Source organism: Lepisosteus platostomus, chromosome 4, assembly GCF_059453375.1.
Source record: "Lepisosteus platostomus isolate fLepPlt1 chromosome 4, fLepPlt1.hap1, whole genome shotgun sequence".
NCBI lineage: Eukaryota > Metazoa > Chordata > Actinopteri > Semionotiformes > Lepisosteidae > Lepisosteus > Lepisosteus platostomus.
In genome coordinates this window covers 25,198,895-25,222,481 of record NC_142614.1, presented here as the reverse complement: position 1 = coordinate 25,222,481, position 23,587 = coordinate 25,198,895, and the positions used below count along the sequence as shown (strand labels likewise).

The 23,587-nt window shown below is 38.4% G+C and overlaps 1 protein-coding gene across 1 annotated transcript; it reads left to right on the top strand.

The window, feature by feature from the left end:
* The first annotated feature begins 11,567 nt into the window (after positions 1-11,567).
* enc1 (ectodermal-neural cortex 1) lies at positions 11,568-22,223 on the top strand. The gene is made up of 3 exons (XM_088629168.1): positions 11,568-12,002; positions 13,856-15,658; positions 19,209-22,223. The coding sequence occupies exon 2, from the start codon at positions 13,862-13,864 to the stop codon at positions 15,635-15,637; it is 1,776 nt and encodes a 591-aa protein (XP_088485294.1). The 5' UTR covers positions 11,568-12,002; positions 13,856-13,861; the 3' UTR covers positions 15,638-15,658; positions 19,209-22,223.
* The last annotated feature ends 1,364 nt before the right edge of the window (positions 22,224-23,587 follow it).

Sequence of the window (23,587 nt, the reverse complement as noted above, 5' to 3'; positions counted from 1 at the left end):
TTCATTTTACATGTGCAATATCAAAATTTGATTATATTAAAGACCATTCAGTGGAGGGTAGTGTTTGTCAACAAGTAAAACGAAACAACAGGTAAACCAAATGTCATAAAATGCAAATGGAAGCACTTCTCTTTGGCCAGTGTGATACAAAACTTTTGAATATCATCTTTGTTAGGTCAACATCAGAGACTCAGTTCCTTTTTTCACCTCTCCGCCTGGCTGATATATTTTCTGATAAGTGTGATGTTGTGAAATACTACTGTTCATGCCACTTATCTCTCTCTTAGGCAAGTTGTATTTCAGCAATAAAGAGAAATTCAAAATGTTTATACTTATTTTCATTTCCAGCTTTCATTTTTTGATTAACATATGTACATAAGAGAAGAATGTTTACATAAGAGTAGGTTCTTTGGCCTACTTGTTCCAGACTCTTTGTGTAAGAAATACCTCTTTAAATGCACTTCCCTGTAGTTTCTGCTTGTGTTCACTGGTTGGTGTTTCCTTCTAGATTGTGCAAATAATTCCAAGGGGTTGACTTTGTAATGCCCTTTCTGAATTTTGAATGGTTAACTCTGTATTTGCATAGTCATTTCTGTTCATGACTGAGGTGATTTAAATAATTAAATCAATTTAAACCCAGGAAGATATCTTCTCTGGACTTGATTGTACCATAATAATAAAATGACCATCTTATAGTACAAACATCCTTTTTGGAACTGAAACATGAGGTTAACATTAAAAAAATCAAAATTGACATTGTTGCATGCTTATGTACCTTATATATGTAATATGACTATTGCAGATAAAAAAATATTTTCTTGTAAAACTTGTAAAACCTGTAGACCTTCCAAAACTGCTTATTCTATTACCTTTTTTTTTAGAAAATCAAGGCTTATAAGGAAAGATGTGGATATTTACAGTGTTTTTCAAAAAAGACTGGAATAATAAGACTGTATAAAACACTGGATTTATCATTAAGTAAGGAAATAACATGTAAAGGTTTTTTAAGAGACAGGTACAAAAAGCAGTAACTTGTAGCAGTACCCACACAGTGGGTGGTTTCTTTTTGTTTTGGTTATTGAAAAGACATGCCTGGAGATTAATCCATAATATAAAATAATAACAATTGGCCTACACAAAAACTGTCAAAATCCTTTTGTTTTAGGAATTTTGATGGAAATAGCCATTGAAAACGTTTCACTGACAACTTCATACATTTACACCAGAGGGCAGTGCAAGCTAGGCAAACAAGATGTCTGCACTGAGTCCCAGCTCCTGAATTCACTGTTTTTTCAATAAACATTTTAATTGTGTATATATAAATGAAAGATTATTACGAACAAGAAATAAATATACTGTAGATGTCCTTCAACATATGAGAAGAATTGAATATGAATAAGGTGATGTTTATATCTTTCCCCCAAAATTTTTTTCTTACCTTCTGGAATGTTCATATTGTTAAATACACTTGATATGTAATCCTTCCAGTTTTCTAATGATATAAAACATTATACTGTATTTTCAGACAATACAGATAGACGGATGAAGAATGGAAAGCATGTTGGCTGAATATGCAAACTAAACTTCATTTCAAAGTTCCCATTTTACTGTATCTGTACAACGTTACACCTTACCATTTAAGTCTGTCATTTTTAAACTCATTTCATTTTGTGAAGAAATAATAGAATTATCTTTCTAGTAGGCAGGCTGGTAATGTTGCTGTGTTAATATATTCATGTGTTTATTTAATATCTTGAGCTTTTTATTTCTCTCTGTTGATGTTACTGTTGAGACTGGAAACTATTAGGCCTGAAAATTTCTGATTAGAAAAACTAAAACAAAATTATATTGAATGCATGTAAGGCCTGTTACCTGCTGCATTCATTATAGTACAAGAAAGAGGACAAAAGATTGAGTGACAACTTAATCTATGATTAACTTATCATCACATTACTTTTAATAACAGATTATCCAACTCAGGGTCATGGTCTATCCTGGAAAGCACTGGGCAGGATACACCACGTACAGGATGCCAGTCCATTGCAGGACATACACATAAACATGCACACACTCACACCAGCATCGATTTTACAGAAGTCAATTCATCTACCAGTATGTCTTTGAACTGTGGGAGGACATCCATGCAAGCATGGAGAGAAAATACAAACTCCCAAGAACTGAACCTAGGGGCCCCAGTTCTGTAATGCTAACCTTTATGCCACTGCACCACCCACCATTAACTTATATTAATATTAATAAAAAATAATGAGTCAGTGCACTTTTTTAATTTAGTTATGTTTGATGTTCTGTTTTGTTAATATGATGTAGTCCTACCATTTTTATTTAGTTACAGTATGTATGAAGAACTAATGAACAACAGCTGAGTCATTCGACATTAACACTATTGAAAGCAGATGAAATATTTAATCTCAGCAAGGCATATAAGTCCCAGCTTTTGTGATGTGGAGTCCAAACATGAAATGTATCTTGGTGTATGAATAGTTGCTGTGCTGTGAATAGTTAGTTTCAGAGACTCAAAATGAAAGCCAGTTATTATACAAAAACGTAAGCAATTGAAAAGAGAAATCAATTCTGCTTTAGAAGACAGAGGAAACTTCTTTTCCATCTGGAAATTTAACAGCTAAATATTTTTTAAATTTTGAATCCTTAAGCAACAGAGTACTAACAAATTCTACATCTAACACAGATCTAACCTCAATTTATAAGATTATTTACATTGGAAATATCATTTGATGCCCTACAAAGTTCTCCAGAAAGAGATGTACTGTAAATTTTCATTGCTCCTCTTCCTGGGGTGCGGTCTTTTAGTACATACTTATCAGCGACCTTCAATATTTGACCCGATTGTACTTGATTATTTGCTAACTGCACTACTCACTATATAAGAAGAATCAGACCTTTGAGATGGTAATGTCTGGTTGAGTTTACATGGAATGACCCCACTGCTTTTAGCAGTTCACCAAAAAGTGGTCAGCAGTCTCCCAGTATTAGGCCCTGCTCCTGAGCTCACTTCTCAGTTTAAAGTGTCTTATTACTTGATCCATTTCTCAGTGCGATTATTGCACTTTAACATAGTGAATTATCTTACCTTAGAGTGAATTTGGAGCTACCGAATTTTCTCCTATACTGCATTGTAGGACAAATGCTGCAAGACATAAAGTTAAAAAGAGACTAAATTCAGATTTCAGGGATAATGCCAGATATTACTGACAGAACACCATTTTATTCAATGTTGAATTCATTTGCTGTGCAGTTAGTACTTTCTTCCTACAAGGGTTCCAAAAGTGTTTCATTTCTTGTTGCTGGTAGCAGTAGCTTGGTAGACTGTCTAGGTTTTCACATCAAAGAAAACACAATATGGAAATTGTAAGAACAAAGCTAAACAAAAGCCTCAAAGATATTAGGTCTCTTTATTGCTTGTGTATTTGGTGACCACGTCTCATTAAAATGATTTTATATATACTCTAAATTTATATAGTTTCATAAAATGTTTCTCACACAACACCACCCCAGAGTTCCGTTGTGAGTGTGGTTTAAGAGAGAAACTTAAGTGGCCTGTTGCTGTTAGCAGGCAGTTTGTGGATTTTGATGGGGGCGGCAGTCTAAGTCCTGCCTGGCTGCTGTCAGTTGAGTTTGACTCTATTACTTAACTCAATCAGCACAGAGCACCGCAGAATGACTAAATGACTAAAGCTCTATAAAACTGTACCCTACCCAGAAAGTTTTAATCATTTTTTAAAGAGATGGAAGGGCAGGATGTGAATGCTGTCATTGATGATTCATGATCCAAATTAATCTTGTCTGTGGGACTAGAGCTGCAATTCAGTTTCTCACATATAAATACAGCATGTCATAGCTATGCAGACAAATGGCAAGCCAGCCCTTTCTGTCTGTACTCTGTATTATTTGATTAGAAAATTGAAGAATACAGATAAGATAAGGTTTTCTCTAAATATCTCTCACTACCATTTCTATTTCAAAATATTGTTACTTTAAAAATGATGATTTTCTTTGCTGATGCCAACTACTGCCCAATGGCAAGGCTTCCAACTGGAGGGTCATGGGTTCAGATCCCAGCTGGGAAGCTGCTTTTATAGGGTCCTCACTTAAGCAAGTTCCTATTGTATGAATGAGTACTCCCCATGGTTGTCATTTGAAAATACCTCAATTGACTTATCCAATTAAATAAGAGATTGAAAACCTGTCACTGGTGTTTGTGTTCAATTCTGTGGCACCAAAGATCATCATCTGATCTGAAGCCAATGGTATCAGCAACAGATGTTGAAAAGACTATTTAATATTGCAGGGATGCAGTAGGTGTGTACATGTACATTATTCAGACTAAGGGGTTCAGGACAATGTGGAATAATTAAATAATTAACCTCAAGTCACTTGACCTTAGAGTGGGGGTCAGTGTCGTGAGTGGACATGTCTACCCAACATCCTTGAACAGTATGTATTGTTTTTTCTTGAGATGGGGTAGTGAGAGGTAAATGTATCATCCCTGAATTAAAATCTACAATTTTAACTACTGTATTTATCCAAACATTGTTTTTTAGCTATTTTTAGCTATTACTTATCCATAGTCTAGAAGATGAAATGTTTGTATAATTTATGTTGTATTGGTATACATCAGGACATACCATTTACAATATGAAATAAATAAATATGAAAACACACCAAGAAAGAAAGGACAAGCTGCCACATAGAAACATATATATGCTTCTGTTTATAATTTAAAATGTGTTTTAATTTTGAGGTGAAACTGAACAATGATTGATATAAAATGTTAAAAATGGGGAGAGTTCTGGACATACTGCATTTCCCAACAGCTGGAAAAACAGCTGTTAATAATTTCGAACAGGAAGAGAAGTCAAACCTTCTGAGATAGGTCTACCATACTTAGATGGTGTACCCCACATGGAAGAAACTGTTAATCCACTGGAAGAAGAAAAAAGAAAAAGTAACATTTGCTGTTTTCTATCACAGTGGTTAGTTTTTTTTTCAGTTACCTTAAGGGTCTTGTTCATCAAAACACAAGAGGAAAGTTAGAGGAAGTGTTTGTAAGAACAAGAACAGGGGACATTTCCTTAAACAAAGAGTTATGGGACAACTACCAAGACATGTTTTTTAAGCAGGTTCCTTAGAACCTTCAAGAAATTGCAGGCTGAAATCCTCAGATTAATTAAGCATCCAAATCAACCTGACTCACCGATTGGCTTCCTCTAATTTGTTACTTTTGATCTTCTATTCTTTAGAAATAATCTTTGTCGGCATCAGGAAAGGCACAAGCATCATTTCATTCATGCGACACGTGCAGGTCTCTCTGCCCCTGGCAGGTTTTGATCCCAGTTGCTATATTACTATTGAATTAATTGATGTAGAATGACTGGACTAAACTCATGCAAACTTGGTTTAGACATAATGGATTCATCCTGAAGTGGGGTAGCTGTGATGTGTATGGAGCAAGCCTCTATTTTTTCCTCAGGTCCCTACATGTTCACATTAGCTCTCTCCTAAGTATGACCAAAGGATCTGTTAAGTATAACCACAGACCACAGATTTAAGGATTTAGACATCCCCTTCCCACTTCCATGTCTCATTCCTACCTCAAGTTAAATTCTGTGTCAGCCAGGCAAGCCACTGACCACTGTGCAACTTCTAACAAACTGCCTTCCAGGCAGGAAACTAGAAATAAGCTTGAATTGCCTGCTTTGGTTTCATGGTCTATGGCTGTGTTCCTAAAACAGTTTCTTTGAATACAGGTTTGGCTGATAGAAAAGAATGTTAGTTGGGAGATCAAAGCGTGACATCATAGAAAAGTTTTAGTTCCAGCTAAAGTCAGACACTACAGAGGCACATGTGCAGACTAGGCAGAACAATCCTCCCTAGACCTTCTGTCTCAGTCTGTCCTTCCAACCACTTAATCACAGTTGGTCCCACTTTCAATTGGTTAGAAACATAGATGGAGATGGTCCATTGTGCACAACATAATGATTCAATGATGTTTGATTCTGTGAGAAAATACAGTTTCTCTATTAAGTTTGGTTAATTTGCATTGTTTCTGTCATCAAATTCTACTAAAAATCATTAAGATTGCATAATTTGTCTTTTACCTTATGCTGTATGAGTACTGTCATCAAATTCTACTAAAAATCATTAAGATTGCATTAATCTTCTTTTACCTTATGAGTATGAGTACTACAAAAGCCACAGTTCAAAAAGGTTTTCTTTAAAACATACAATGAACAATCCTAATTATTTAAACAATGAGTAATAAATATATTTTGTACTTTCTTGTTATTAATTTATTGCAACTCCTTTTGCTGCATTGATCTACTGCAGGGCTCTATAAATTGTGTAATACTTATGAATTGTTTGTGTAAAAAAAGTGTCTTCTCAGGAGCCATATTTGTGGAAAATATTATTTAATATGGGAAATCTCTATCATGGGACTCCAACACCAATATGTGTGTGTATGTGTTTTACTTTATCCACCATAACACATAGTCTTCTGATTACAATTAATTTTCTTTGACTTCATATGTTGAGTTGAAATGTAAAAGTATGGTCCATCAGATTCATTAGTCACTGTTAGTAACTAGATTAAGATTGTACACCAACCCCACCAAGAACATGAAACAAGTAGGCCTAGGTGGTAGTTATGATTTACAGTAGAAGTGCTAAACACCACCCCACAGGCTGCTGAGCTAGTTCTTACTATGACAACTTTTTTATTGCTTTTTTTTGCAGCTTTTGAATGCTGGATATGAATATGTGCTGGAAGGATCCGTTTGTTTTCCGGCTGTATTAATACAGAAGAATATACTTTTTTACTGAAAATGGTGTATGTACAAAATTCAAAAATATTCTGCATTGTTTTTTTATGGAATTAGTTAATGAAAATAGTTTTTTTTTTTTTTTTACTTTTTGTAACTTCTGGTGTGCCTGGTTGCCTACCTGATTAACAATTAAATTATTAAAATATTTTTGCTGGAGTGCAGGATTGTTCCTTTAAAACATTTTATTTATTTTAGGGTGTATTAATAGAATAGAAATAAAATTGAAAATTTCACAGCTCACCAAAACAAATAACAGATCCATACAATCCCAGATTACAATTACTTGATCATAATACTACAAATAATAATAACTGCATTTAAATAGCATTTCCATCCCAAACACACCATGCAAAGTCTGATTTTTATGCACTTAAATGCTCACAAACACAGCAGATCAGGTAGAGAAGTCAGAAATTTACTTCATCGGTTGAAGAAAAGGGGAACTTCAGGTAAACAAAGCTGTTCAAGCCCAACCTGGGATTTATCCAAGTGGTTAGGACTTTAGATTAAAGTTTAATCTGAAGGACAGAACCTCCCGCACCCTGTTCACTATAATGAGGGTATTGACTTGGAGAGTGATCCACTAACATGGCTTCCCTGAGATTTGACAATGTCACATGACAAGATCAGGCTATATGACGATAATGATGCTGTTAAAAGTTTCTTTGTGCTTTTTTATATTACGAAGATCATAAATAAAAACTAGGTCAAGAATTGCTGATCAGCAATTAGTTACAATTAATAATAGGTTTAATGACATGGGAAGTTTGTGAAAAAGTGTCTTTTGAGCACGTGTGGCGCCATGGTTAGCATTGTTGACTCACAGTGCTGGGGCCCTGGATTCACATCCTGTGGTGCTATCTGTGTGGAATTTATATGGGTTTCCTCCAGCTGTTTAGTTCACAGATATACTGGTAGGTTATTTGACTTCTGGGAAAATTGGCCCTGGTGCGAATGTTTGGGTTTGTGTCTTTGTGTACTCTGCAAAAGACTGGCGTTCCATCCAGGCTATAGCCTGCCTTGTGCCTGTTGCTTGCCAGGAGAGGTTCAGACTCCCCAGAGACCCTGTATCGGATAAAGCAGTTATAAAATGGATGGATAGACTTCTAAGGTTTCTGTCAAAACAACCTCTTTCCACCAGATGGCAATATTATCACATATTAATGTCCATGAAACAATACAGCCAATACAGAGCTTGTGCCCTCTATCCGTAGTCTCAAATTGGAGTTTGCTTCTGCTTCATCCACTAATAAACCACATTTAAATTCACATTACATTTAAAAATAATATTTAAGCAAATAAATTGTCATAATTTCTTGCAATAATATAGCATGTTTCATCCCAAAGAATCTTTAAAACTTTGCGCATTGATTGGGATTCACTTTATGGTCCTCTGATTTGCAGAACCATGCTGGGGAGTCATTATGCATCTACAGCATCAATATTGTAGTGCTCTTGGGTTCACGTGGGTATGTGTCCTCACTGCTGCCACCTCAGATCAGCCCCCCCACCTCTGGGGACTCGAGAGTTACTCAACAGGGACCCAGCCAGTTGAGTTAAAGGGAAATCTCCCACCAGCCCAACAGCTGCGGTCCCTGCTATTCAGAGGGAAGGGCAGTGACGTCACCGCGCTGGTAAGCCGGCTCGCACAACCTGCAATGTTGGCCGTATCCGTTACACTCTCCCCTGCTTAATTCACTGTCCTCGGTGAAGGGCTATCCCATCCCACTTCTGACACCAATGTAATAGTTTTGGGTTCGCCGAGGATGGACTCAGTGACTCAGACACTTGTGGAATAAAGAAAACAGCACTTTCATTGAACTTCAGTACAGCAAGCACAGCACTCCTGCACCCATGCGACAGCAGAGAAAAATACAGACTGAAAATGAGAGAGAACGAGCAAGTGCCAGAGAGAGACAAGAAAGAGAGAGCATCACACTGGGGTCTACTTGGGTAGCTACACAGGGATAGGGTATCAATTGGATACAAGTATAACAGGGCTGCGAAACTAGGGAACTATTTACAAGAATGCGGGCGATCTCATCACACTGTACGCCCATTTCGCAGTGGGTCAGCTGCACTGGTCAGCGGCTTTCCTCATCCCCGCCCTGACCACTACTACTCCTGTCCTGCCCCTCGCCGCGTACCCCAGCCAGGCGCTCGTGACTATACAAGGCCAGGGGGGAATTTAGCGTGGACACCAAGGTGAATGGCCCTATATTCTTTTGTTGCTACAGCCGTGGGATGTGCCATGATGCCATAGACAAGATATCGGTTTTAATACCATATGAACAGCACCTACATATACAACAGCATGGAAGTCTATGTAAACCACAGAAGGCTATTGGTTTGGAAATTCTGGCCCAGAGGGTAGAGAGTCACCTATACTGACCAGTGTTTGTCTCCCCACACTACTTGCAGCAACAAACGTTCCTTTGAGGCTTCTCATCCCTACTGGCCAGCCCCAGCATAACTTAATATCTCAGATCAGGCTGCTAGATTATATCGCTGCTGCTAATGGATCTCATATAGGAAAAAATCAAATCAATATTTACCTTCGGGCACCATAGTGGCGAAGTGGTTAGAAATGATGCCACACAGCACTGGGACTCTGAGTTCATTTCCTGGGGCTCAATCTGCATGGAGTTTGTATGTTATTCTCGTGTTTTTGTGGGTTTCTTCTGGATGTTCTGATTTCCTCCCACAGTGTTTCCTCCCTCCCATTGTAAAACACTGGTAGGTTAATAAGCTTCTAGAAAATTTGGCTCTGGTGTGAGTGTATTTGTATCTGTGTATACCCTGCCCAGCAATGGACTGGTGTCCCATCACTGGGATACTGGTATATCCTGACTTGTACCCGTTTGCTTGCTGGAATAGGCTCTGGCTCCTCCATGAGCCCTCTATTCAATGAAGTGGTTAGAATATGATTGGACGGAATGCTTACTTTCAAGCTTACCATTAAAGTGGGTGTTTTTGCAACAGGGACGCAGAAGCAATTTAGGACCCTGGACAATCTTGGAGACTGTCCAGGTGGACTCCATATGGAAAGGGAAACCTTCATCATCTCCTGTAAAGTGCATACAATGAACACTTGCAGAGTGGATCTGCTCTGACCTTATTTCAGCAGTGGATCTCATGACCTGCAGCTGTGCTTTGGAATATTTTGTGATTAATGGGAAGAATTGTTTATAATGGTTCTACAGTATAACTTGATTGTATATTTCATTTGTGGCTCCTCTCTTGGATATGGATTTCTTGGAGAGGTCAAAAACCACACTACATAATCCAGTGCCTGAATACAGGGGCACACAATACTAGCTACATCTGAAATAAAAGTATGACACCACAACGTAGGCACTCACCGAGTCCTGCATTGGACATCACGTGTCTCTTGTTTAGAAATTTAGCAAGTATATATTTTAGCAAGCAAATGCAGACATTTCACCATGTATCAAAAGGTGTTATCGTGATGAAGCTGGAGAGAAAGGATTTATTTCCACATTACGGGAAATTTACCATGAAAAGAAAGAATAGGTGGATGACTTGAAAATAGAGTGATACAGAATGTATTGTTACCAAATTCATCTGGACAACAGACAGGAAGACGTTTCAGGACCTATAACAGGTAAACCCAAAATGTTTTCTTTTTCATGCCAAACGAAGATCAGATTTTTTTAATTAAAAAAAAAATACTTCTATAATGAACCAATCAGATCCCAGACCCAAGTCAAAATATCTTCAAAGCAAAACGAGCAAATGGGCTCTCGTTATATATATCGTTAATGGTTTCGCCTATGTTCTGTTTCCGTGTAAGAAAGAAGGTTACAGAAAGCCGCAGTTAATTAAATGTCTTTAAAATCACATGCAGTTTAAAATCAGGTGTGGTAACAGTATTTACCCAGGGGAGAGGTCAAGTGTTATACGATAAAGATAACGAGAAAACCGAACACAAATGCCGCTTGAGGAGTTCCACTTTCTAGCAGTAAACTAATATTGATTTCTGGTTCAAGTAACTGATGAAAAAAAAACATTCTAAGGATACTTGTGAATTGGGTTGTTTAAGCATAATCGACGTCCCATTGAAAAACCACTTTTTCCACTTTTTTGTTGTTAAACATGCTTGTGAATTATTGTTGAGGTTTCCTTTATTTCTTTGTACTAGTATCTGCACTGAAATACCCTTTTATGCGCAAGGCTTATTACAGATTTATTTTAACGTATAATAATCGTTTTTAGGTTTTGTCTCTAGGCTTGTCCGAGTCTAGAGGGTTAAAATGTACTCTAGTTAAAAAAGGCACATCTATATTTTGCTTTAGGCTGAACGCTGTTTGGGTTATTGTATCATTTAAAGAGCTTAACAGCCTAATATACTGTATAAGAAGCTAAAATACATTAAAACAGACCATCTTACCCCGTTTTTTACATTAACAAGAAATTTGTAAGACGTTGTAAATTATTGTACAAATACCTTTAATAAAAATACTTTTTTTATCTCATTATCAGAAGAGAATCAGATAAAAGCCTAAACATACAGTACGGTGTCTGCACTTAACAACAAGAGCCGCGCATATACATGTTTGCGTCTGACCAACGTGATGCATCAAGGAGTAAATATCGAAATAACGCTGTTAATTTTCCTCCCCCTCTTCAATTTGCCTGCATTTCTCCCACCCTCTTATCCTGGGTAATGGTTCTCCCCCTGTCTGGCTGCCTGTTACTTTGCATCCCCCCTCCTCCTTTCCCCAGACAATGTCCCTCCCTCACAACAGTTCAAATACACTGCCGTCGATTTCAAGCGCACAGAGTTACACATGGTGCTCTGAGATCGTTGATGCAGCCTTCAATGTGAAGTGGTTAATAGCGGCTGGACCTAAGCTACTGTACCCAGAGCTTTCCTTAAGGCAAAGGACTTCGGTATCGACTTCGCCGATTTTGGTCAATTCGATGGTCTACGAAGAGAGCTCAACACTCAACATAAGAAGCGAAAGGGATAGAGAAGATCCCAGCTTCCCGGCAGACTTTCCTGATTGCAAAGGGAGGCTGGACTAGTACGGAGACTACACCAGACCCGGATCTTTTTTCTGAAGTGGCATGGTTGAGAAATAAAAAAAGCAATTTCCCCTGCTGTTATCCATACAGGTAAGATTTAAAAATGTCGACTAGCTTTTTAATTGAATGCGTATAATGACTGAAAGCTTGGAAGTTTGCTTTCCGGTAGCAACACGTTTGGTAACTGAGCAATTGCAGAGCCGATTGAGTTTTCTTCTAAATTATAACAAAGTTGTGATAAAGCGCCACATCAAATATTTGTTTAAATTACACAATAATCAGTATGTTGTTCACAGTCCAATCTACATAGTTTGGAATGGTCTTTACATTTAGAGCTGTAAAATATGTTCGCGTAGTTACTTGAAACAACGTATTGGTTGTAGTGTCTGAAATTAATAAAAAAAGGACAGAATTAACATAAATCACTTGCAAATTTCCTACGGCACAATTTTGTGTTGATGTCAGCGTTACAAACCTTTCAATACAACACATTGTGTGACAAAACATGTTATGGCTCTGAATTTCTTTTCTCGCGTAATTGGCTTTCCTGTTTAACAGCAAATTAAAAGGCTAACACGTTTTTGAGCGTGCAGGAGTTAGAAATATATATATATATTTAATGCCAGTACAACATCTTTGGTGTGTGTTATTGTTCATTTGTAATAATGGTCTCTGGCGTTAAAAACGAAAACGCCACGTAAAGTAAAATTGTGGCAGAAACATTTCTGGTAGAATAGTATCTTACTTCCAGTGAATTAATATTATAGTACCCAAGTAAAAACAACAGAAACACATGGTAGGAAATAAATGAGTGTTGTTAACCACTTACCTAAAATTTTTTTGAATAACCTTTAGTTCTAGTTTGTTTGAAATTACCTTTAAAATTGTCAGTACTGAAACGGATTTGTTCGGTTTCAGGAGCACTCACTGAGGCCAGCTTTTCTAGAATCGAGCTATGTTGACAGCAAAACGGGCAACTAGTTGATAAAATTGTATAATGTAAATAGTAATATAAATAATTGCACAAGTGTATAACCAATTCGTTGCCGCATATTAAAACTCTTATTTGCTCTAGAGGATACATTTTCTTATAACCCCATCAATAAATTATCTGTGCTGCACCTGATACAACAGCGATATTATAAATTAATCGTACGTAATAGCCTATATATGAACAACAAGAACAGACGGGAAAATTTAAATTCACAGCAAGGGACAAAAGTCACAGCTGTGATGAGAATCTTAAACCAAAGAAAGTATCGATCACTTTCGCATTTATATATGCGACACTGCTAACCAAAAAGCAATATTATAATTTTACGCAAATTATGACGTACGTAACTTGCTTCACTTGCAGATTACTTTGAAAAAACATGTATATTGTTAATTATCCCAAAGGATGGCCCTGGAATTATTACTAGAATAAAAGTGTACTATTGTCTTGTAAATGATGAGGTCTGTCCTCCGCCGCTATGGAGCTTAAAATTCTCAGAGCAACTTCCTTGAACCTGTCAGACAAAGCTGACAGCGAGCTGGAAATAGGTGACGTTAGAAAGAATAGTATGAATAAGGAAACACACAATTATCCTAAATTCAAATGTTGGCTTCTTGTGAAAAGTCTTTTGGATCGGCGTCGGCTTTTGAGCACCTGGTAATGATTACAATGTGGCGCATGCACTTGAAAAGATCAGAGCTGGTTACTGGTGGTTGTTCAGGATTACATCATACAGAGAGATACTTTTGACAGATTTTTTTTCTTGCTGTAATCACCCCTTTTGCTGCAGTCTCTGCTTAAAGATATTTCACGTCTGCCTTTCCAATTTTTTTACAAAGTGTCCAGCGTCTATTTGGAGGAAATTTCCTGAAAATGCTGTGAAAGTATGAGAATTGTATTTAAATTGTTGTGGGTCTAATTTCATTTCTGTCTTTTGGTTACCTTTTAGGATTCAATGAAAATGTCAGTTTATGTCCATGAGAATCGCAAGTCCCGAGCCAGCACAGGCTCCATGAATATCTACCTGTTCCACAAGTCCTCTTATGCTGATAGCGTCCTCATGCACCTGAATGCTCTCCGGCAGCAGAGGCTCTTCACTGATGTCCTTCTCCATGCTGGCAGCCGCTCTTTCCCTTGTCACCGTGCTGTCCTGGCTGCCTGCAGCCGCTACTTCGAGGCTATGTTCAGTGGGGGGCTGAGGGAGAGCCAGGCCAGTGAAGTTAACTTCCATGACTCCATCCACCCCGAGGTGCTGGAGCTGCTGCTCGACTATGCCTACTCCTCGAGGGTCATCATCAACGAGGAGAACGCAGAGTCGCTGCTGGAGGCTGGAGACATGCTGGAGTTCCAGGACATCCGTGATGCGTGTGCCGAGTTCCTGGAGAAGAACCTGCACCCTACGAACTGCCTGGGAATGCTGCTGCTGTCAGACGCCCACCAGTGCACCAAGCTGTTTGAGCTCTCTTGGGGAATGTGTCTTAGCAACTTCCCCACCATCTGCAAGACGGAGGATTTTCTGCAGCTGCCAAAAGACATGCTGGTCAAGCTTCTCTCCCACGAGGAGCTGGAGACGGAGGATGAAAGACTGGTTTATGAGTCTGCCCTAAACTGGGTGAACTACGACCTGGAGAAGAGGCACTACTTTCTCCCAGAGCTGTTGCGCACAGTCCGTCTTGCCCTTCTGCCTGCTATCTTTCTGATGGAGAATGTCTCCACAGAAGAGCTTATTAACAAGCAGCCTAAAAGCAAAGAACTGGTGGACGAGGCTATTCGCTGTAAGCTAAGGATCTTGCAGAATGATGGTGTGGTCACAAGTCTTTGTGCTCGGCCACGGAAGACTGGTCATGCCCTCTTTCTGTTAGGAGGCCAGACCTTCATGTGTGATAAGCTCTACCTGGTGGATCAGAAAGCCAAAGAAATAATTCCGAAGGCTGACATCCCCAGCCCTCGTAAGGAATTCAGTGCCTGTGCCATTGGCTGCAAGGTTTATGTCACAGGAGGCCGTGGATCAGAAAATGGGGTATCCAAAGACGTCTGGGTCTATGACACCTTGCATGAAGAGTGGTCCAAGGCTGCCCCCATGCTTATTGCCAGGTTTGGCCATGGCTCTGCTGAGCTTAAACACTGTCTGTATGTGGTAGGCGGACACACAGCTGCCACAGGGTGCCTCCCAGCATCCCCGTCTGTGTCGCTGAAGCAGGTTGAGCAGTATGACCCAGCGATCAACAAGTGGACGATGGTGGCGCCTCTTAGAGAAGGGGTGAGCAATGCGGCTGTAGTGAGCGTCAAGCTGAAGCTATTTGCCTTTGGGGGGACAAGTGTGAGCCATGACAAGCTACCCAAAGTGCAGTGCTATGACCCACTGGAGAACAGATGGACTGTACCAGCCACCTGCCCACAGCCCTGGCGCTATACAGCTGCAGCTGTGCTGGGCAACCAGATTTTTGTCATGGGAGGGGACACTGAATTCTCAGCATGCTCTGCGTACAAGTTCAACAGTGAGACCTACCAGTGGACTAAAGTAGGTGATGTGACTGCAAAACGCATGAGCTGTCAAGCTGTGGCTTCTGGTAATAAACTCTATGTTGTTGGTGGTTATTTTGGCACGCAGAGATGCAAAACTCTGGATTGTTATGACCCGACACTGGATACGTGGAACAGTATTACCACTGTGCCGTATTCACTCATTCCAACAGCTTTTGTGAGCACCTGGAAGCATCTTCCTGCTTAGATATGGCATGAAAGCTTAAAGGTAGGAAATGAAGATTATTTTGTATTAAAGGGTATTTTGGTCATCATAATATTATTACTACCTCTTGATAACAAGTTTTATATAAAAACATACATTTAGAACATTTATATCTGGTAACAGTGAGTCATACTCCCACCTTTACTGGCTTATTAAGAATTAGAAAAGAGCTGGTAGCAGTTTTTTTCTAAATGTAACATATTATCCTCTCTAATATAAGGTTTAGAATGAATTGCATTCTTTATTAAATTGCACTGAGACCGAATATTGAGATGAATGTGGATCACTGATAAGATAAAATGTTACAGCTCATTGTTTGCTCAATTTTTGAGGGGGACAGAAAAATACAAAGTATGTGGACAATATATGGTCAAATATGATCTTTAGCAATGCACATTTTAATTGGGGTCAGAAATTAATCTTACCTGTCTGATACCTGGATAATTTAAACCGTTCAGTCACGTTTAAAAAGAACTGCAGCATCTCACAAGATCTGTATTTCCTCAGTAGATTTTCTTTATCTTACCGTGGCCTCATAGAAAGCAGAAATACTTGTTTAAAAAGCTGCACATTTTATGAAATGTGTAGGGAATGTTAGAGTAGATTTTGATGTCCCCCTTTTGTTTCAGTTGAGGTTGATTCATTCAGCATAGCCTGCAGCACTCTTGACTGCATTCATTCATGGAAGATAAATTCTTCATGGCTTCGCTTTATGAGTCAGGTCATCACTGAAGAACAAAGCTTACTCCTACTGAAGGTACAAATTCACTATCAGTTTAGATTCCCTAGAGGCCTTGCCTGCAATTTGGTTTGTATTTATTGGAGGATTAAGAGTTCACTGAATTATGAGACAGAGGGGTTAGTCAGAGGTTAATCAAAATGCCAATTAGATATGCAATAAGTGAGCTATTTTTTGCCAGACGTAGCACCCTGGTAGATTAATACAATATCAGTCTCCTGCCTTTGATTTGTTTATGTCCTAAGCGTGGGTAGAAAGACCACTATTGACAAAATTTTAACGGTCCACCAACTGAGTGAAATTTTCTAATAGATTCATTTTGAAGTCAAATTAGCAGCCCTTTGTCCTTGAAGTGCAGGCTGGTGGTGGCGGCTGTGCTAGAGAAAAGGCTGGGGTAGGAGTTGATGTGGGGAAAAAGAGAGGATTTCTGAACAGTGACAGCTTTGGGCTGATAGAAAGCAGATCAGGTTGCCTGTTGTGCTGGCAATGGTGGTTTACTGGACAAGCAGCCCAAGCTACTTCCCAACTCAACCAGTCTTCACACTGCCCTGTTTCGCCCTGTTTGATCATAGTAAACCGACTGAATAGAAGCACATTTGGCAGCATTTTTAACGTCTGTTTCTGATTTGAAGAATCGCAGTGTCTATTGTGGAAGAGGAGAGGGATTGAGAATGCAGTCTAAACGGTTATTTTAAGACCGTTCGTCTGCAAAGTTTATCCACAGAGTCGTGTTTTTCTCTTCACACTCCTTTGAAGTGAAGCCAGTTGTGATAACATGTGAAATTGGGAATTGGGATTTAAAACACTAAAAGAATATTGGTGCTCTTTCTTCTTTTACTTCATAAAGGCACTTTTCTTTCCCAAAAAAATAATCATAATTCCAGACCCTTCTGTCCATGCTGCATTTTTTGCTTATATTTATGAGTATATAATGTTACTATATTATTACGTATACTACATTTATTAATTTAAGAATGGTTACCATCAAGAGGAGAACATTCTGACAATCTAGCCCATTTGATAGTAGATAATTGATACCAGGATCTCATCCAAACTTTTCTTGAGAGAAACCAGCTTCAACAACACAGCTTGTTCCAGTCTCCCACAACCCTTTGGGTAAAGAAGTGTCTCCTGCTCTTGTTTTTAAATGCACTTCCATGTAGTTTCTTTTTGCCCTCTGGATCATTTATATAGCTTGCCTTCTTTATAGTTTTATAGCTTTTATTTTTTAAACATCAGAATGTAACATCCTATGTTTTTTATAAAACACCTTGGCAAAGCACAACAAAGATAATTGCACAACTTACTGGTAAGCTAAAATACACTTGGATACGTGATCCATAGGTTGTATGTGCATGTGCACTCCTTTTTGAGGATGCCAAGGATGTGGGCTAGAATTCCACTGCTAGATTAGTTTGCATTTGGAATGTTGCCCACCTAGGTTGACAGTAAATTTAAAAACAGTGGTTCCTTTAGTGGGGGCTATTAATTCTCTTAAAACAGTGGCTAGAGGCCACAATGAGACCAAAGAACAATGTTGTTATCCTCTCCTCTGAAAGCTAGTTAATAGGGAAAGGAATGGGAAATAGCTCCTATTGACTTTCGGTTTTAATGCTGATTTTGGGGCATTTGCTCTTCTCTGTCTGAGAGAACAATTGCTTTGACCCACCCACCACCCCCCAGCACATTCCCTCATCAAAAAAAAGCTTTTTTTTTCTGGAGATGGCAGGCTTTCAAGGTTCTTGAACGTACCCCTGTATATTTACACTCATTGTTAGTAGGTAAGTAATGGCAGGTCATTTCTGTGGTACCTTTATTTACCTTTATTTGTGTAACAGAAGGGGTGTTTTTGTTCACTTTTGTTTTCCCCTAGGGAGGCTAGAAATGGAAATTGTTTGCTAATTGCTATTCCTGCTTTGCAACTTTGAGACAGATACTCAGTCTTTTGCCAAAGATAGCAAATCATTTTTATTACCCCAAATTACCAGTGCTTTAGAAAGCCAAGCGGGAGACACAAGGAGGAAGCATGCCCATTGTGTTCTTTGAGTAGCAGGCAAACAAATCTCTTTTTAAACCCAGACCACACGGGGAGGCTTAATACTATAAACAATATTACATTTTGACATGTGCATTATACAGTTCTTTTAGTGCTGGTGGGAGTATTGGATTTGCCAATATTTAGAAGAAAAAAAATGGTTTGAAATCATCTGCATTGAAGGTTGAATTCAAAGGGGTATGCCTGATGTCAGCATATGTGCACATGTCGAGAGCCAAAAGAATATAGCTGTGCATAGAACAGTCCTGTGCTCAGGTAATGTCTGAAATGTCAGTCCCCCCACCCCACCCCACCCTTTCGATTGTGTAACGGGTGCAAATGTGGAAAAAATGAACTATCAAAAAAGAGTGTACAGAGTGGGAAAGTCTGTGACACTTAAGATGTGCCTATGCAATTTATGGATAGTGGTTTGGAAAAAAGAATGGAATCCATTCCTTTTAGGAAATTTGAAAAGATTTGAAATCTATAACTGCTGCTATTAACATTAGGTGTTGAAAGGCAGAGGTGAAATGAGTTTCATTCCCTGTGAATGAGTGGTTTATTTCTTATTACAGCAGTACAGGGGATAATGTGTATACTCCATCAGTTTCTTCCTTTTATATTCTGCCTTCACTTTCTGTATTCACTTAATATTTTTGAGAAATCATTTTGTGCCACATGCTATACACATTGGACTTTATATAAACACATTGTTTTTCTGTATGCAGAATATGAGCTACATTGAGCTGAACGATTTTTGTTTTCTTTTGTCTCCTCAGATTTTTCTGTGTTTGCAACCCATCTGCTGGATTTCAACTGTGAAGAAGCGCACTTTTCCATTTGGCATGAAGGATGAACTAAGAAATTGAAGGCTGGGTGTGTGTGTGTGTGAGGGGAGGGAGGGGGTGGGGTTAATGAAGAGGATGTTTTCACTCGGAATGTCCGTGTCACAAACTGGACGTTTCTTACATGCTTTTAGGCATTTTAGAGGCATCAGCATTGTCTACGTGTGCGCAAACGAAAACAGTGTTTTTGCAAAAGCTGTTGTAATCAAAGATTAACGTCAACTGTAATCAGTCTCCACAAAGAAGAAAAAAAGGCGCAGAGGTTTTCAGTGCTGCAGACCAAGTTGCTTGCATTTTCCATTGACTTGACTTTTCCGCTTGTGCGTGAGATTTGAAATGGCTTTCACTTCGCATTGTGACAGTTTGAAGCACCGCCGTCAGCTGTGGGGAAGCAGAGGTCTGCCCGTCGCTGGAGTGTCAGTTTGAGTGAAGATACAGCTGAATCTTTGTTGCTTCCTAGCAGACAAGAATATTATCTCATTGTGGACGTTGTGAGACTGAGCTATATGGTTTGAAGGGACAAAGCCCAGCAAGTGTTTTTAAAACACCATGAAAGACAGAAAGGGGCCAATGTTCTAATCCATAGTAAAAAAAAGTATAAAGGTCATTTTTAAAGAGCATAATGCTTGTCTGAAAATACTGGCTTTAATGTGTGTTTTTATTTATATACAAGTTCTGTTTTTTTATTATAAGAATATATTTTTTCCTGTTCATTGTATTTATTGTTTTGCTGCTTGTGTTCACACACAACATCCAGAGGATTGTTTAGTACATTGCATGGCCACCTTTTTTTTTGTTTGGCTGGGCTCAATCATTTTGCACATTTTTGATGTCTTGGACGTTCAAACTGCAGTTTTGTAAGAAACGCTTATCTCTGTCCCCTTTGCCATAGGGCAAGGCCTCCACCCAGGAGAGGATGTGAGGTTGTTAGGGTGTCTCAGGAATCAAGCAGTCGGAAATGGAAGGATTACAAGGCCAGGAACTTCAGTGGCACCAGTCGGAAAAAGCCTGATTCTAATCGTCAAAAGTGGCTTTCCAAAGCCAGCAGGCAGCAGGGCTGTACAGCATGTCTGAGGATGAAACTAATGAGAAAGGTGCACTAACTCAGAAATGAGAAAAGGCCTAGACTAGAATTTCTAGGATTAGTGCTTGCTTCAATAAAGCTCAGTTCATTGATGGCATCTAACCTCCCCCTAACCATCTAACCTCTTGTGAACATGTGTACTCCACTTGTGAACTGAAAAGGAGGTGAAACCACTAATTGATATGACGATAACATAGAGTGTAATGACTGAGACCATAATATAGTCTAGAAAGGAGAAAAGGAAGCTTATTCATTGCCTGCAGTAGAAGATGAGGTCCAGTTTGGCAGGAATATTTAGGAGTGATGGGGAAGTAAAAAAGAAGTAGTCAGATGATTCCAGCAGGAGGAAATAAGATTGCAGTTTTTGACTGGCATTTGGTGGGAATGAGTTTGTGGCTCACTGCCAGTAGTGTACAGGACTGGAGGCTGGTACTCTCTGATAGAGTACATCATATGATGAGTGCCACAGAATGTTTTGTCTTGAGAAAACCACATTCTTTTGGCGTCGCAGCAGTGTTGGTTTATTCCTTGATGTTGACTGCACCTATACCAAAAAGAAAAAAAAAGGCTAACCTACAATGCATATCATGTCTAAACGGGAATCAAGCATCAAGCTGAGTAAAAGCTCTATTGTAGGAAAAGAAACGTAATCAGAATATAACGAAAACTTTTTCCGTATTTTATAAACACATCTGGCTCTTTTTGCCTTGATGTCACTATGATTTATATTGAGACTTCCAGTTTGTTTCATTAAAGTATTCAGGCCTATATGCTACACGCATAGCTATGCATTCTGCTCTAGTTTATTACTCGGGGTGAACGTGAATAATAGTCGGGGAGTATTTTTTGTTGTAAGATGTTTTGTAGAAGAATAAGTGAAGAAAGTATGGAAAACAACAGAGAAGTCTGACATAAATTTTACTAATGTAAATGGCAGTGAAGTGTGAATATTTTCCAAGGCACTTAAACATTTAAACACAGACATCATTAAACTCTTATGAGTGCAGAGAAAAAAATAAACTGAAGTAATAAGATAAACTAAGATGAGGATTTGGGACTTGTTTGGTACCAAGAGGTTCATGAACATCTCTGTGATGTTAAAACCCAAAGTTGGCTCTCTAAACGATTAAGTGGAAATTTTTTCAGAAACAATTGGATGATGGGTTTTTTTGTGTAGCTGGGTAAATGTTTCATCATCTGTCTTCCTTCAAACTCTTGCATTGCAGATTTTCGCTGTTCAATCCATTTTCTTTAGCATAAATAACATTGTTTTTAACATAGTAGAACAAAAATGCCAAAACATCTAAACAGGATGTTGAACCTAATTGGAACGTGATGACACTTCGTCTTGCGGTGTGTGGGCTGGCTATATCAGCTCCCAACAGGTGGATGCACATGAGGACCCCTGTTTTATGGACGTGATGTGGGAATTCTGGCATGCTGTTCAGCCACTCCAAATTTGCAACACCCCTTGTTTGAAACCAGAAGCAATTCACAGCACACTGCACTTCAAAACCATGACATCAGATAAGGGGGTTCTTCCTATTTTGTCCATGAGTTGCCTTAGAAACACTTAACAAAGGACAGCCTTCCATTTCCAGTGTAATTGTGAGTGTTTTTTTTTTCACAAGGCCTGACACCTGTCCGAGTAAGACCGATTAGAGATGAATAATGTCTTTGCCCTGACTGAGTTAGATGAGTTTCAAAAATATGTTGGTGCACGAACTGACAATGTATTGGTGTTTTTATTTTTCTTCTGTTTGTGGACTACTGCTGTTTAATATTATTTTGTAAAAGTGGAGTTTTTTTTCACAATGTGAAATTCATGGCTAATAAACTTTGAGAGTTTTTCTCTTTACTATAAATAGTCTTGTTTTCTTTTTCATTTACAGTCTTGGTTTTTACTGGCCATGCAATATTTACCATGCTGAAATCTTGCCTTATGTACCCCCCTTAAAGTGATAAAAGGAAGAGGAACCGTTTCCCTTTTCAATAATTTATTTTTAAAATTCTAAATAAATCATATTCATATATCTTATTACATATTTTTTTATTTCTTCCATTCATTGTAAGGTTATTTTAGTATAAAAAGCACTGCTTTGCTGAACTTAAATTCTCAAGTTCTTAAATTCTTAAGAAGTTAAATTGTTTTTTCTAATAAAAAATGCGGGGCCATTTCCACTTAATACAATAACTATTGCACAGCTACACTGCACAATAATGTAATTTTTCAGAAAGAATGTATATGGTAACAAATATGTTGGCATTAGCCTAACAGTTTTAAGGAATAATGAAAAAGAACAGTGCCATAACATATGCAATACTATTTTAAATACAAACCTTATTAGAGTATGCATTTCTATGCAGTTTTATGGACTTATTTGTTTTCTCTCACTTATTGCATGCTGTAAATTATTGTCTTTTTGTTCTATAATTGGGTAACTGAAATAATCTTATCTACGCCCAGCTTTAGTGAAGCATAGCTCTTTAGAACTTGGCAAGCCAAGCCAAACAGTTGCCTTTTTTATTGAGTCGCCTTGGCAACCATAACCTTTATCTGTTAACTGTGGGGGATGAATGAGAACATGAAATTTCATAAAGCCCCTTCTTCAATTTTCAGCTCTAAGTTCCATCAGCCAGCTGTGAAATGTCTCTTTTTGGAGGATTCCTGTTTCCAAAGTCAGGACATTTTTTTACTACATTAATTTTACAATTGTACACGCTGAACAAAGTTGCTTAAAGGATGGAGTCTTATTTTAAAGCAAGGAGAGCTTCCAGTTTCGCTAAACACTTTTTTAAGCTTTTAATAGTAAGCTATATTTTGAAAGGTATGATGATGAAAGTTTACTCATTATTATCTGCACTTTGTATAAAAAAATGGCCATGTAAGTGCTTAGCTCCTGAAATCAATTAATGATTTAGGAAAACCAGTTTTAATTATCCCTAAAAACTGTAATGCCTCTTGTTTTATCCTTTACTGTAGGTGAAGTCTTCGGCTCTCTTTGTTTCATATAGTCTTGAGAATGAATCAGGCTAAATGTTCTGTAACAGACTGGGGAGCAAAGTCTTTCAAGTATGACTCCTCCTTTTGTTGGAGTGGCATTTACCAATGAAATATGAATTTTATAAACATCTTTGCACCTTCAAATAAGGATTGCCTTCATTCTAGTGCTTCTATACCCGCTGCTGACCTGTTCAACTGAAATTTTTACATTTTACATGGAGTTTG

Coding starts and splice junctions, on each gene's coding strand:
- enc1 (XM_088629168.1), top strand. CDS start 13,862: ATGAAAATGTCAGTTTATGTCCATGAGAATCGCAAGTCCCGAGCCAGC.